This window comes from Mandrillus leucophaeus, unplaced genomic scaffold, assembly GCF_000951045.1.
Source record: "Mandrillus leucophaeus isolate KB7577 unplaced genomic scaffold, Mleu.le_1.0 Scaffold1, whole genome shotgun sequence".
Taxonomy (NCBI): domain Eukaryota; kingdom Metazoa; phylum Chordata; class Mammalia; order Primates; family Cercopithecidae; genus Mandrillus; species Mandrillus leucophaeus.
Genome location: NW_012098097.1, coordinates 8,275,940 through 8,290,168, shown reverse-complemented (window position 1 = coordinate 8,290,168; position 14,229 = coordinate 8,275,940). Strand labels below are relative to the sequence as shown.

Below are 14,229 nucleotides of genomic sequence, written 5' to 3'. Positions count from 1 at the left end.
ACAGGATTTCACCATGTTGTATAGGCTGGTCTCGAACTCCTGACCTCAAATGATCTACCTGCCTTGGTCTCCCAAAGTGCAGGGATTACAGGCATGAGCCACCACATCCAGCCTGCTATGTAGATCTTGTTTTCTCTGGAATGTCTGAGCCATGCTGGAATGGGGTACCCAATGCTGCTGTTTCCATCGCCACATGACGTTTTAAATCCCACGAGAGTCTAGGCTAGCAATGGAGTGAAGCTGAAAAAATGAAAGCAGGAAATCCAGAGACACAGAAACAGATGAGGCTTTCAACAGAGGCCCGAAAATAGACAGAAATCATGAGTCAGAGCGGAGCCCAGAGGGGCGGTTCGGGAAGGCAAGGTCTGTAGGGGAAGCTCGGGTGTCACCTCCGTGCCAGGTGAAGGAAATGTTGAGTGGGTAGAAGGCTGTGTGCATCTGCTGGGGAGGCAGTAGACAGATGGAGAGATCAAGTCACCCAGAATTATCCCCAGAGGTTCCTTCCCATTCCTGTGGGCGGGTGAGCTCTGCTTTCTGAGCTGCCCAGAGAGCTGGAGGAGATAGATATGGAACTGACCGCTGCAGAAACCAGGGCTTTTTGTGCCCCTGAGTAGGCAAAGAGCTCCCTGTGGATTTGCCATAAAAAGGTCTATCAAGGTGGAAGAAAGTGAGATTCTAGAGAAATTAATACGAGTGAAAAGTGGGCAGGAGTGTTCTTGGAAGTAGAAATGCTGTTGGAACACTAGTAGGCTTGGGAAGAAGATATTTTGTGGTGAATACCCATTGCTTCGGGAGTGGGGGGATCCACATTTTACTCTGTACTTGGAAGATGCTTTTCCCCGTGCAAAAAGTGGGAGTGGGCCAATTTTTCTTCTATCACAAGGTGTATGACGGTTCCCAAAATAATAGCACTGGGGGATGGGGACGGCTCCTCAGACCATTTAATTTTTGTAGCCTGCAGCCTTTTGGTGTTACGGAGAACTTTAAGCACCCGATAGGAATTAGTAACAGAGCCACACTAATGCTAACACCTGAGAAGGTTTCAGACAATTGGTGGGAGAGACTCAGCATTTGGAATGTGAGAGCTGGTAGGCTACCGTACAGTAATGCAGGATTGCCAGACATTTCTTTCCAGATGGCCACCCTTGATTACATTCAACTCCCCTCCTTTCAAGCTCGAGATTTTGAAGGACCTACTGATTCTCTTTCAAGATTGAAGACAGACACCTTCTTTTCTTCTAAATAGAAACCTAGGCAGGGTGCGGTGGCTCACGCCTGTAATCCCAGCATTGGGAGGGATTACAGGGAGGCTGGGGCTGGTCTTGACCTCCTTACCTGAGGTCAGGAGGTCTAGACCAGCCTGGCCAACATGGCGAAAACCCATCTCTACTAAAAATACAAAAAGTAGCCAGGCGTAGTGGCGCATGCCTATAATCCCAGCTACTCAGGAGGCTGAGGCAGGAGAATAGCTCGAACCCAGGAAGCGGAGGTGGCAGTGAGCCCAGATCGCGCCACTGCACTCCAGCCTGGGTGATACAGTGAGACTCAATCTCAAAAAATAAATAAATAAATATGAATCTAAACCATCAGAATCTTCCCCTCGCAGCCATTGCAGCCAGAACAGAAACACTGCCGGGGAGGCCGAGCCCGGACCTGGGAAGCAGGGTGCTACACTGGCTGCCATGGGCCTTCCCTCTGCCTGGCAGCTGTCTCTACTCAGATCCCTGCAGCCCTGTTCCCAGTGAAGGAGCTGGAGTCTCTGTTAGGATTTGCTCATCCAGCTGGTGATTTTTTTTTTTTTTTAAGACGGAATTTTCACTCTTGTTGCCCACCAGTTAATTTTGTATTTTTAGTAGTGACAGGGTTTCTCCATGTTGGTCAGGCTGGTCTTGAACTCCTGACCTCAGGTGATCTGCCTGCCTCGTTCTCCCAAAATGTTGGGATTACAGGCGTGAGCCACTGCACCCAGCCCAGCTGGTGATTTTTAAAGTTAACAAAACACAATTATGAGAAATGAGAATTTAGAAACTTCTGACAAGGAGGGGCTTGTCGGGAGGGGCTCTGACGCCCTGCCTTGGGCCTTCATGGAGATCTGGGGAGGGAGCAGGAGTGTTTTGGGTTTTTTTGTTTGTTTGTTTGTTTGTTTTTTGAGACAGAGGCTCCCTCTATCACCCAGGCTGGAGTGCAATGGCGCGATCTCGGCTCACAGCAGACTCCGCCCCCCAGGTTCACGCCATTCTCCTGCCTCAGCCTCCCTAGTAGCTGGGACTGCAGGCGCCCACCACCACACCTGGCTAATTTTTTTGTATTTTTAGTAGAGACGGGGTTTCACCGTATTCGCCAGGATGGTCTTGATCTCCTGACCTCACGATCTGCTCACCTCGGCCTCCCAAAGTGGCTCCCAGGCGTGAGACACTGCACCCAGCTGGGAGCAGGAGTGTTTCAAAGGGTGTGTGTCTTCAGCCTTCCATTTGTCTTCGGAACCCAAAGCCCTAAATTTAGCAAACAGCTGGAGAGTGCTTTCTGAAGAGGGAGCCTCTGGATCTGAATCAGAGATGGGAACCCATGTAGCCACCGTCAGCAGGGCTCTTCAGTGTAATCACAGGTTTGGGAAGGTAACAGGGAGGAGAGCCCATACCAAATATCGGAACTTTGCATTTACTGCCTAGATTTTAAATCCCAGTGGCCCTCTGAGAACTCTAGTACTTATGTTTGTGCTTGACCATGGAAGGCCATTAGAGCCTGGGGGTGCTAGATACTCAAGCTGCAATCCCAGGGAGATTGCACAGTGACCGGGGCTTAGTAGGGGCTAAGTAAATGTTGTTGACTTGACAGTGATGAGCATTATGTGCAATTTCAAAAGTACTTAAAGCATTATGGAAGGCTAGGTCTGGAAAAACCTTTTGACAGGTATGTGGAAAATATGCGCCTGGCGCGATGGCTCACGCCTGTAATCCCAGCACTTTGGGAGGCCAAGGTGGGCAGATCACCTGAGGTCGAGAGATCGAGACCAGCCTGACCAACATGGAGAAACCCCGTCTCTACTAAAAACACAAAATTAGTCGGGCATGGTGGTACGCACCTGTAGTCCCAGCTACTTGGGGGGCTAAGGCAGGAGAATCACTTGAACCCGGGAGGCAGAGGTTGCAGTGAGCTGAGATTGCGCCACTGTACTCCAGCCTGGGCGACAAGAGTGAGACTCTGTCAAAAAAAAATATTCAATGGTTATAAATATGTATATTTTTTATCTAGTTCAATTTGATTTCAGTTTCCCCACAAACCCTTCCTGACCATCTCCACTTGCTTAACACTGAGCTCATTTGTATACAGCTGGAGTTCCCTTTATTATTATATTTATATTCCCTTTATTATTATATTTACATGTTTTATGTAGGCATTTATTTGGGAATATTTTAATTATTTGTGTTTGTCCTTTTGACCTTGATCCACTCTAAGCTTCACGAGACAGAATTTGTTTTCTCTTTTATTTGTGGCTTTCAAAATACTGATCAGAAAGCAGTATTTGTATTTGCTGTCCGACTGACCCTTTTTTTTTTCCTTTCTCCTTGCTACTGACTGAACTGTTGAGGCTTCTGTATTATAGAGTAAAGTTGAAAGCAAACTCTTAGTGCCTAAAACTTGCGAAGAAAACCTTCCATTGCATCCTCCTTGCTCTTCCTAACACTTGTTTTCTTCTTTGTTCTGTCCCAAGATAAAGCCACCAATCCTTCCAACCGCCAGGAGGACTGGGAATACATAATTGGCTTCTGCGATCAGATCAACAAGGAGCTCGAAGGGTGAGTCTCAGCACTGTGGGGGCAGCTGAGGGAGCGGACTGGGAAGGGGAACAACCATGGCCAAGGAGGGCCAGCCAGGTAGCCCCAGGCTTAGTGCACTGAAGTGTGTTCTGCTTGTCCCCCAGGCCACAGATCGCCGTCCGACTGCTGGCCCACAAGATCCAGTCCCCGCAGGAATGGGAGGCACTCCAGGCCCTGACAGTAGGTCCTTCACTCTCTGGACGTGGAACCTGCAGCCCTTCACCTGCCTACGCCATTCCTCATGCCCCCGCCATTCCTCATGCCCCCATAGTGGTTCTAAGGGCTCATCCCAAAAGCCAACAGAAAGTCCTTGATACAGACTAGATAGATCTAGAATCTGTTCAGCCAGCCGTTCCACAAATGTGTGTGCGTTATGCCAGGCCCAGGGACAAAGTTTCTCTGACTCGGTGTCCTGGGTGCTTTCCACAAGCTCACCAACAGTTGTGCAGGGGGTGGGAGGGATGTTTACATCCTGTTATCTTTGAGAAAGATGACAGCGTATTTCTCCTCCCTCCGCTGATCTCCTTAACTGCAGTTAGGTGACTGCAGTGCCATCCCTGCCAGCACAGCCACATGGTTAGTGTGTGAGGCAGAGGGGCTAAGGAAATCAGCACAGAGTCAAGGCCCTGAGCCTCATGTGGGGCAGGAGAAGCCTTTGTGAAGAGATGCTGACAGGGCTGTGTTGATAGTTCAGAGTTGGCCGGGGGAAGAAAAGAGAGGTGAGTCCATTCATTCTGTAGTTAAACATAATGCCGGTCACTAGCGAAGGTGTCGCACTGATGGCTGAGTCCCCTGGGGCAGATCTTGGTGTCTATTCAGACTGAGGGAATTTAAGGCGTGGAATGGTGCCTGGCCCTCTGCCTCCACATGCTCCTAAACCAAAGAGCAGCTGAGATCTGAGGAATCCGTGGCTTTAACCCTACTGCGTTCGGGTCCTGGAAAGAGAAAAGAAATATCATCTAGCTCACATGCTCCCCTCAGTCGTGTTTGCTGTAGAACGAATTTCTTAAAACAGTGATTCTCAGCGGGGCATGGTGGCTTGTACCTATAGTCCCAGCACTTTTTGGGGCCTAGGCCGGGAGGATTGCTTAAGGGAATTCAAGACCAGCCTAGGCAACATAGTGAGACCCTGTCTCTACAAAAAATAAAAAAATTAGCCAAGCATGGTGGCACACACCTGTGGTCCCAGCTTCTCGGGAGGCTGAGGTTGGAGGATGGCTTGGGCCTGGGAAGTTGAGGCTAAAGTGATCACACCACTGCACTCTAGCCTAACATAGCGAGACTCTGTCTCAAAAAAAAAAAAAAAAAACACAAACCAGTGAATCTCAACAGGGCCCTCCAGGGAACATTTAGCAATGTCTGGAAACATTTTTAGTTGTCACACGTTGGGGTAGGGGTCCTCCTGGCATCAAGTAGGCAGAGGCCAAGGATGCTGCTCAACACACTATAAAGTGCAGAGTGGCCCCCCATGACAAAGAATGAGCAGCCCAAAGTGTCAGCCAGGCCTCATCTGAGAAACCCTGCTTTAAATGCAGAAGCCAAGAAAGGGAGCATGGACAGTGCACCCCACCCTGCCTTAGAAACCGCAGTGCCAGGGACCACAGGCAGCACAGGAAAGCCGCAGCGTAAGTTAGGGAGATCAGTGGAGGGAGGTAAAATACGCTGTCATCTTTCTCAAAGATAACAGGATGTAAACATCCCTCCCACCCCCTGCACAACTCTTGGTGAGCTTGTGGAAAGCACCCGGGACACCGAGTCAGAGAAACTTTGTCCCTGGACCTCACCTCCCTCATTGTAAAACACAAGGCCAGAATCTTTAAGGAGGGCACCTTCCAGGACTGGCATCCAGGCCGCCTTGGGGTCGGGTTCTCGGGGTTTCTTGCTTTAGTCCCTGCCCAGCTTTCCCAGCAGAGGTTTGCAGTTGGAGGGACGTGGTCTGTGGGCGATCCCATTGCTTAATTGCACTGTCCCCAGGCAGTGCACACCGCTTTTTGTGATGAGCTCCTTCCTGTGGGCGTGTTTATTCAGCACTCTCTGGGTGCCAGGGGTCTTGCCAGTGCCAGGTCCCAGCCCCGAGCGCACCCTCACTCAGCGCCTCTCTCTGCGGCTACAGGTGCTGGAGGCGTGCATGAAGAACTGTGGGAGGAGATTTCATAACGAAGTGGGGAAGTTCCGCTTTTTGAATGAGTTAATCAAAGTCGTCTCTCCAAAGGTCAGTCAGCGGCGGATTCCTCGCTCTTAGGGACTTCTTTTGTGTTCATTTCCATCTCCCATCATACTGGCTTTCACTGCCCATCCAGCATCTCCAAGGAACTGAGATTATTCGTGTCTTGTCCTTAGAGAGCTAGGCCCTGGAGGTAACGGGATGACCAAACAGGCCACAGGGACTAGCAGCTTTTTCTGAAGCACCCACAACCCAAATCTGACAGGTGATGTGGCAGTGGCTGTGTGTTTGTCCAAGGTGAGGGCCCATGTAGTATGGGACTCTAGGCTCCTGGCACACGGCAGTTGTGGGTTTTGTGGGTTTTCTTGGCCTGTCTCACGTGGATAAGAGGAGCTGGCCTCCGTCATTGCTCCGATGCTCAGCTGGCCATGTTCTGTTGCACGCTGGTGTGGCACAGCTCTGGGCCCCCACTTAAAGCAGAGGGAATACTTTTTCAGGCTAAAGACATTCTCATAAACACCCTCAAGATAAAATGCAGTTTGTTTCTGGCAACTTGTGTGTGAAAATGCAGTGATGACCTCCTGGCCCCCTGCCTATCCACAGACTGTATCCAGGTGGACACAACCACACCACAGGGAGGTCCTTCCCCTCCCCACGCTGTCTCACACACACTTGGACACCTGTGGGTTTTGAGTAGGACCGTAGCTGCTGAGCAGCCATGCCATTGCTGTGAAGGGAACCTTACAGTTTCTCTGCCTCAACACTGCAGTTACTAGGTCCTCTCATGTTCTCTTGCCGTGTAGTACCTGGGGGACAGGGTGTCTGAGAAAGTGAAGACCAAGGTTATTGAGCTGCTATACAGCTGGACCATGGCCCTGCCAGAAGAAGCAAAGATCAAAGACGCCTACCACATGCTGAAGAGACAGGGTACGTGTCTGCCTGCCCACAGCCTCCAGGCAGCCCTCGAAGGCTGGCCCAGGCAAGGAGAGAAGGGAAGGTTTGGGATCCCCAGAGTCCCTCCTGAAGCGAACAGCATTTGTCCCCAGGCAAGGCTGAGTCGGGTTGGATGGGATAAGGTGTAGCAGCCTGCCCTCCACCCCACTACCCTTTGCAGGTCTTGATCACAGGGACATGGCCCTTGGTGTATGAGGAGGGGTGACAAGGTGACCACAGCCTGAGTGCACACGCTGCCATGTCCCCTTTCAGGCATAGTGCAGTCTGATCCGCCAATTCCTGTGGACAGGACGCTGATCCCCTCTCCACCACCTCGTCCCAAAAACCCTGTTTTTGATGATGAGGAGAAGTCTAAGGTAAAGAGCACCCTGGGCCTGGGATTTTCTCAGATGAGAGGGGGTAGCACCAGGGGAATGTGGTTTGCACTGTGCTGCGGGGAGCTCTCTGGGGTCTCCCCGGGGTAGGGATGCTACCTCTTCCCTTCACCTCTGATTTCCTCCTCTCTCAGCTTTTAGCCAAGCTGCTGAAAAGCAAGAACCCAGATGACCTGCAAGAGGCCAACAAGCTCATCAAGTCCATGGTGAAGGAAGTGAGTGGGTCCTTCAGGCACGGGGTGGAGGAACCCATGACCACACAGCAGAAGCCTCTTTGCCCCTGGACACGGCCTGTTTTGTTCTCCCCTGCTGCCAGCTGCCCTACCTGTGCCCTGGAGGCTGAGAGTGGGAGGAGGAGCACAATAGCTTCCACGGGAGCACGGAAGAGAGGAGTGGGACGGGAGCAGGGATGTGAAAGCAGAAGTGTAGACTGGGCCCCAGGCACCCAACACTGGAAGGAGCTTCCGTGCCTCTGCGCTTGTGTCGTGGGGTAAGGTATGACCTGGCGGAAGTGGAAAGACAGTCAAGTGAAGCTCTCTTTCTCCTGATCTTCTTAATTGGGGCAGGATGAGGCACGGATCCAGAAGGTGACCAAGCGTCTGCACACGTTAGAGGAAGTTAACAACAACGTGAGACTGCTCAATGAGATGCTGCTTCATTACAGCCAGGAGGACTCTTCGGACGGGGACAGAGAGCTGATGAAGGTGGGACCGTCGACGGCAAAGGCTGCCTCCCGGGGCTACGCTGCCCTCCAGAAGCTCAGCCAGCATTTGCTGAGCACCTGCCTTGTCAGAGACACAGGCTGTGCACTTGGCAGCGTATTCATGACCTCACTCATCTGCACAGCAGCCACGTCAGTAGAGAGTGGCGTCCCCATTTGCTGCCTGGGATCAGCTGATTTGCCCAGGGTGTAAGGGCTGAATGGAAACCTGAGTCTGACTCCAGAGACCACGCCCTCGGTGCTCACCCCTGCTCTCTGCCTTTCCTTACTGCTTTGGGGACGTTGAGACAGAGAGGCTTCCTTGTGACCCTGATGCCCATATGGTGCGGGCCATGGTTGGGTGGATATTTTGAGTTCTGAGGAGCATGCCAGCCTGGAAGGCAGGAGGGGACTGACTTCCCCTCATCCATCCTGGTGACTGCTACCTAAACCAACACTCTGGGTGACATGGTGTGGTGGTGGCTGGTGGCAAGAAGACGTGCGCTGTGGTCCCAGCTCTGCTGGTAACTGACCATGGCAACTGGCAGATCCCCGTCATTTTCTGGGTGTGAACCCTGAATGAATCAGATGATCTCTAAGGGCCTGTGTGGTTTGATTTTTATGTCTTGAGTCTCTTTCAGGAGCTGTTTGATCGGTGTGAGAACAAGAGGCGGACTTTATTTAAACTCGCCAGTGAGACTGAGGACAATGATAACAGTTTGGGTGAGTGAAAGAGCAACTGTCAGGGATGAGCCAGGCGTTTAGATACGTGGGTGGGAACTGTCACAACAGGAGTGAGAAGTCTCTCTTTCCTGCTCCAGGGGACATCCTGCAGGCCAGTGACAACCTCTCCCGGGTCATCAACTCTTACAAAACAATTATTGAAGGGCAGGTCATCAATGGCGAGGTGGCCACCTTAACCCTGCCTGACTCAGAAGGTGAGATGCTCTGGTCCCCAACTCTAGACTCCTCCAGACCAGCCTCAGGTCACGACCATGAAGCTGCGGGTGTAGGCTGGCCAGCGTGGTGTTGCACGAGGCCCAAGGGGGTTCTCTGCCATTCCAAGCAGTCCTTCAGCTTCCCGGAGGCCTGGAGATGTGGGTGGGAATTTCCCCGCCTGCTTTCTCAGGCTTGCTTTACAGCATCCCCTGGCAGAGATGCCATTGGATTAGACCAGAGGCTGGAGCAGTAACCACTGTGCCTAGGGTGCTGCCTCCTGCCACACAGCCACTAGAAGACCGCTAATTATTCCTGTTCCACTCTGTTGACCCATCCAGGAAACAGTCAGTGCAGTAAGCAAGGCACGCTCATCGACCTTGCCGAGCTGGACACGACGAACAGTTTGTCCTCCGTGTTGGCCCCAGCACCCACTCCACCCTCCTCGGGCATCCCGATCCTCCCTCCACCACCCCAGGCTTCAGGACCTCCACGTAGCCGCTCCTCTAGCCAGGCCGAGGCCACCCCGGGGCCCAACAGCACAAGCAACGCCCTCTCCTTGCTGGACGAGGAGCTGCTCTGCTTGGGTACGACCCGCAGGGGACTGTCCATCCCCTGACAGGGCTCCGGGAGGAAGAAGGGTGTGTGGAATTAGGAGGAGTCCTGAACGGGGCCCCAGTGTGACTGTTGAGGTGGGCAAAGAGCCCTGAGTTGTAGGTAGTCAGTGAAGTTCAGCAACCCTGAGGGCCCCACAGCCATCCTCCCGGTGGACTCTGCCTCCTGCCCTGCACCCCGTTCCACAAACCCCCCACTTCTGCATCATGGACTGGAGGGCTCCATTCCCCTCTGGAGGCTGCCTGCAGAACAGCTTCTCCCTGTGCCTTCACCCACTGATGTCACTTGTCACCTGACTAGGCAAGGCGGGGCTAGGGCTGCCCAGTTCAGTCTCTTCTCATCCAGTTTTCTTCTCTGTTGTCAGGCCTCGCCGACCCAGCCCCTAATGTCCCTCCCAAAGAGTCAGCTGGGAACAGCCAGTGGCACCTACTCCAGGTAGGGGCACAGGATGGGTGACAGCACTACTGTGCCAAGGACCTCCACTTTCCCGTGTCATGTCTCCTGGGCTACAGTTAGCTGTCCTTTCCCTCCAGAGCCTGCCAGCTGCAGCGGGGAACAATGAGTGTTTCCGGGTCTGTCTTCCGTGCGGTCCTTGGAGGGCTGTGCCCCGCTCCAGCGGCAGGCCCTCCCCGCCAGCCCCTCCCCGCCAGCCCTCGGCTCACCACCTTTTCCATTGCTCATAGAGGGAACAGTCCGACCTGGACTTCTTCAGCCCCAGGCCGGGGACCGCTGCCTGTGGCGCCTCCGACGCTCCTCTTCTCCAGCCTTCGGCCCCCTCCTCAAGCAGCTCCCAAGCTCCACTGCCGCCTCCCTTCCCAGCTCCTGTGGTCCCAGCCAGTGTTCCTGCCCCCAGTGCGGGCTCCTTCTTGTTTTCTACTGGAGTGGCCCCAGCTTTGGCCCCAAAAGTTGAGCCTGCAGTCCCTGGGCACCATGGCTTGGCATTGGGCGACAGCGTGTTGCACCACCTGGATGCCCTCGATCAGCTTCTAGAAGAGGCCAAAGTGTAATGAGTGGGAGGAGATGTGGGGTTGGGCCTGAATGTGTCAGAACCAGAGCTAACTTTGAAGGGGTGGGGGTGCCTTGTAGTCCCATCAGTCAGGCTGGAAGGCAAGGGGTGGGCCTGGGTAAGAGCATGGCCAGGGGCCTTGGGTGAGGGTCAGTCCAGCTCTGGCTGCCTCTCTGATGTGCCTTCCATCCTTCCCACCTCCCAGGACCTCAGGCTTGGTGAAACCTGCCACCTCTCCTCTCATCTCCACCACCACCCCAGCCAGGCCTCTCCTGCCCTTCTCCACGGCGCCCGGCAGCCCACTCTTCCAGCCGCTGAGTTTCCAGTCCCAGGGCAGCCCCCTGAAGGGGCCTGAGCTCTCCCTTGCCAGCATCCACGTGCCCCTGGAATCGATCAAGCCTAGTAGGTGTTGGAGGCTTGAGGTGGGCAGGGCAGTGGGGCCTACAGCCACAGAGCTGTAGGACATGCGACGGGTGGATCCAGGCACTGTTTGCAGGGGGTCCCTTGGAGCCAGGCAGTCCTCCTTGCCTGCATTCTTGGCCTTAAGCTCCTCACTGAGCGCCCCTCCCAGATTCCATAAGGAAGCATTGGATTCATCACGGCCACGGAGTAGCCTTTGTCCCCTCACCGCCAGGGCTCTGTTGGGTGTCTCTGGTGCTGCTCCTCCCACACCCACGTGCCACGTTCTTGCAGGCAGTGCCCTTCCCGTCACAGCCTATGATAAAAACGGCTTCCGCATCCTCTTCCACTTTGCCAAGGAGTGTCCCCCAGGACGACCTGACGTACTGGTGGTGGTGGTGTCCATGCTGAACACAGCTCCCTTGCCTGTCAAGAGCATCGTGCTGCAGGCTGCAGTGCCCAAGGTACTAGTGTCTCCCTGGGGCCAAAACGGCTTTAGCTTGACCCTATTGTGTGGAGGCCTTTGCAGCCAGCAGATGGCAGTGTGTATGTGCACTGTGGGTTCCATCTGGGGCACCTGCCAGCTGTCTTCAAAGGAGCTTCTCTCTTTAGTCAATGAAAGTGAAGTTGCAGCCACCCTCTGGGACAGAACTCTCTCCATTCAGCCCCATCCAGCCACCGGCAGCCATCACCCAGGTCATGTTGCTGGCCAATCCACTGAAGGTGAGCAGCAAAGCACCCGGGGTCCCAGCCTGAGGCCCCAGCTGCCCCAGATTAGGACCTCAGGACCACCACCTCCCAGCCGGAAGTGTTTTGACTGTAGGATTGACACATCCCTTTGCTGCCTCAGGTTAAGCAGCTGAGCATGGTTGGGGGTTGTGGGGAAAAGGGACCATTCCTATAGCACAGAGAGGGTAGCAAAGTAGAGGGCGTCCTGCTGAGGGGCCGCCCAGGCTGGATCTCACTTGCTGCCCTCTGTCACAGGAGAAGGTGCGGCTTCGGTATAAGCTGACCTTCGCCCTGGGGGAGCAGCTGAGCACAGAGGTGGGCGAGGTGGACCAGTTCCCTCCTGTGGAGCAATGGGGGAACCTATGACCCCAGAGGATGCTGTGATCTCCACCTTGAAGCCAGGCAGGCTGCCCTGAGACCGGGAGGGCTCTGGTCCCATCACTCTCCATGCCCTGACGACAGTGCTTGTAGCTTTGATGTGGAACAGGGGCCCTGGGCATTTCTGCTGGGAACCAAACTGCTGCTGTGGTAACCTCTCCTTTGGCCCCTAAAAGGACCTGTTTTTATCTACCTGTGTGACTTGAAGTGGCCATATGCTGTCAGGGGTGGGGAGTGGCCCCTGACTTCACTGCTGTCCCGGGAACATGGACCCCAGGCTTGGCGTAGGTGTTTTCTTCTTTCTACTGGCATTCACTGAAGCCACCGGGGTGGGGGTGGGAGACTCTAAAGGGAGGCTGTCACGGCTCACTCCCCACAAGAGCCACATCCTCACACCTGACAGATGCACGGCCCAAGGGGCCGCAGCCCTTTTGCAATTCCATGCTTCCCCTGCCAGGCAGCTCCTGCTGCCATCCCCAGGGAGGTGGGCCAAGCTCAGTGGCCCAGGAAGATACCTGGCCCAGAATAAGGAACTGGTATACTGCAAAGTCCCCAGCCCTGCCTCTGGTGGACAGCATCATCCTGGAATGGCCACGGAGTAAGGAGTTGTGTGCTTATCCCTGGCAGTGGCAGGCTGTGTCCTATGGACATCTTGGCAGGACATGGAATTTGGCCTCATGACAGGCCCAACTAGGGATAGGAAGGAAAATGAAGAGAGCCAGTGTTTCCCCTTCTCCAGAAGCAGGTACTCAGCTTTCTGGGAAAAGCGTGCCTCCAGCCGTGGGGACAGGCCATCCTACTGACTACCTCTTGCTTGGCATGAAATAAACTGCTATCCTCCCCTTACAATCTCCCGCTACTCTGCGTCCTACTGCTTTGGCCTCCCTCTCCTCTCACCAGATGGCATGTGGTGTGGCACCTGTGGCTGGACACAGGAGGCCTCAGGATCACAAATGTTACACTAGACGTATGTCCTAATGTGCTGCCCAGAAACCTCGACTGTTCCCCAGCTCCTGAGGGGCGCTGTCAGCGAAATGCTGGGTCTGGAGGTGATGAGATCAGGGGCCACACATGAGCCGAGTCACCAGACCCTATTGCTTCAACAGTGCTTGGCCCCAGCCAGCTTGTCCTGGCCACTCTGGCTGCTGGATGTGATCCTGGGACAGGGATTCCAAGCCTCCCTCACAAAAAAAAAAAAAAAAATAGAAAACAATCACCAGCTGCCATAGACACGGGGAAGCTTGCAGAGCTCAGATGAACAAGCTCAGCAATCGGACATCTCTGGGGGAAAGGAAGGTGGCACAGACCACATTCCCTGGTTCCTCCCTGCCCCTTGCCAGGCTTCCTTATTCCTTCCTATGGATCAAGAGGTCATATTCCTTCCCTGCCCCTCGCTGTCTTTAGCAAGCAGGTTTCACTGCTTCATTAGAACAGGACAGGTCAAAAGTGAATCATTTTTCACTAAAGAATAAACCCAAGAGCTTTCCAGAGACTGGCTGCTGCAGCCCTGGGAATGTCTGGAATTACTCTGTGGAAATAGAACTTTCTATTACGCTCTAGACATTACAGTTATTTGAGTGTTACTCGTTACTATTGAGGTCAATGCTTCGTGGCAAATGGCTGTACTGGATATACCAACTCTGCTGCCCTTGTTTTGCTGCATGTTAAATAAAAACATTTTCACTGTACTTGGAATCTTCCTAATATAGATGCCATTCACCCTGATGGAGGAAAAGGTACCACCTATGAATTCCAGGTATACATGAGTGGATAGCCTGTGATAGAACTGCCCAAGGTTTTTGTTAAAAGTGCAGGTTCCTGTATGCTTCTATTTTAAGGGAACTAAATAACCAAAATGTTAAGTGTTGCAGAAGAGGTGAGGCAAGATTTCAGAAGCACAAGTATACCACCAAGGGCTCTTCAAATTTCCAAGACACTGTAGGCACCATAACTTTGGGGGTTTCTTTTTTTCTTTTTTTTTTTTTTTTGAGACGGAGTCTCACTCTGTCGCCTAGGCTGGAGTGCAGTGGCCAGATCTCAGCTCACTGCAAGCTCCGCCTCCCAGGTTTATGCCATTCTCCTGCCTCAGCCTCCCGAGTAGCTGGGACTACAGGTGCCCGCCATCTCGCCCGGCTAGTTTTTTGTATTTTTTAGTA

At 53.4% G+C, this 14,229-nt stretch overlaps 1 protein-coding gene across 6 annotated transcripts in view; it reads left to right on the top strand.

Moving 5' to 3' along the window:
• Window positions 1–13,761, top strand: part of GGA3 (golgi-associated, gamma adaptin ear containing, ARF binding protein 3) — a 20,376-nt gene extending 6,615 nt beyond the window's left edge. For 2 of the 6 annotated variants that reach the window (XM_011978222.1, XM_011978026.1), the window contains exons 2-17: window positions 3,713–3,797; window positions 3,923–3,998; window positions 5,932–6,030; window positions 6,786–6,909; window positions 7,189–7,292; window positions 7,445–7,525; window positions 7,877–8,014; window positions 8,652–8,733; window positions 8,832–8,948; window positions 9,288–9,533; window positions 9,926–9,996; window positions 10,245–10,564; window positions 10,773–10,969; window positions 11,261–11,430; window positions 11,579–11,689; window positions 11,951–13,761. In XM_011978222.1, coding sequence (XP_011833612.1) covers window positions 5,947–6,030; window positions 6,786–6,909; window positions 7,189–7,292; window positions 7,445–7,525; window positions 7,877–8,014; window positions 8,652–8,733; window positions 8,832–8,948; window positions 9,288–9,533; window positions 9,926–9,996; window positions 10,245–10,564; window positions 10,773–10,969; window positions 11,261–11,430; window positions 11,579–11,689; window positions 11,951–12,061 — 1,956 coding nt within the window. In that variant the 5' untranslated portion in view covers window positions 3,713–3,797; window positions 3,923–3,998; window positions 5,932–5,946 and the 3' untranslated portion in view covers window positions 12,062–13,761. Of the gene's footprint in view, window positions 1–1,615; window positions 1,785–3,712; window positions 3,798–3,922; window positions 3,999–5,931; window positions 6,031–6,785; window positions 6,910–7,188; window positions 7,293–7,444; window positions 7,526–7,876; window positions 8,015–8,651; window positions 8,734–8,831; window positions 8,949–9,287; window positions 9,534–9,925; window positions 9,997–10,244; window positions 10,565–10,772; window positions 10,970–11,260; window positions 11,431–11,578; window positions 11,690–11,950 lie in introns of all 6 variants that reach the window. The other 4 variants (XM_011978163.1, XM_011978358.1, XM_011978086.1 and 1 more) reach the window with 4 other exon arrangements.
• The last annotated feature ends 468 nt before the right edge of the window (window positions 13,762–14,229 follow it).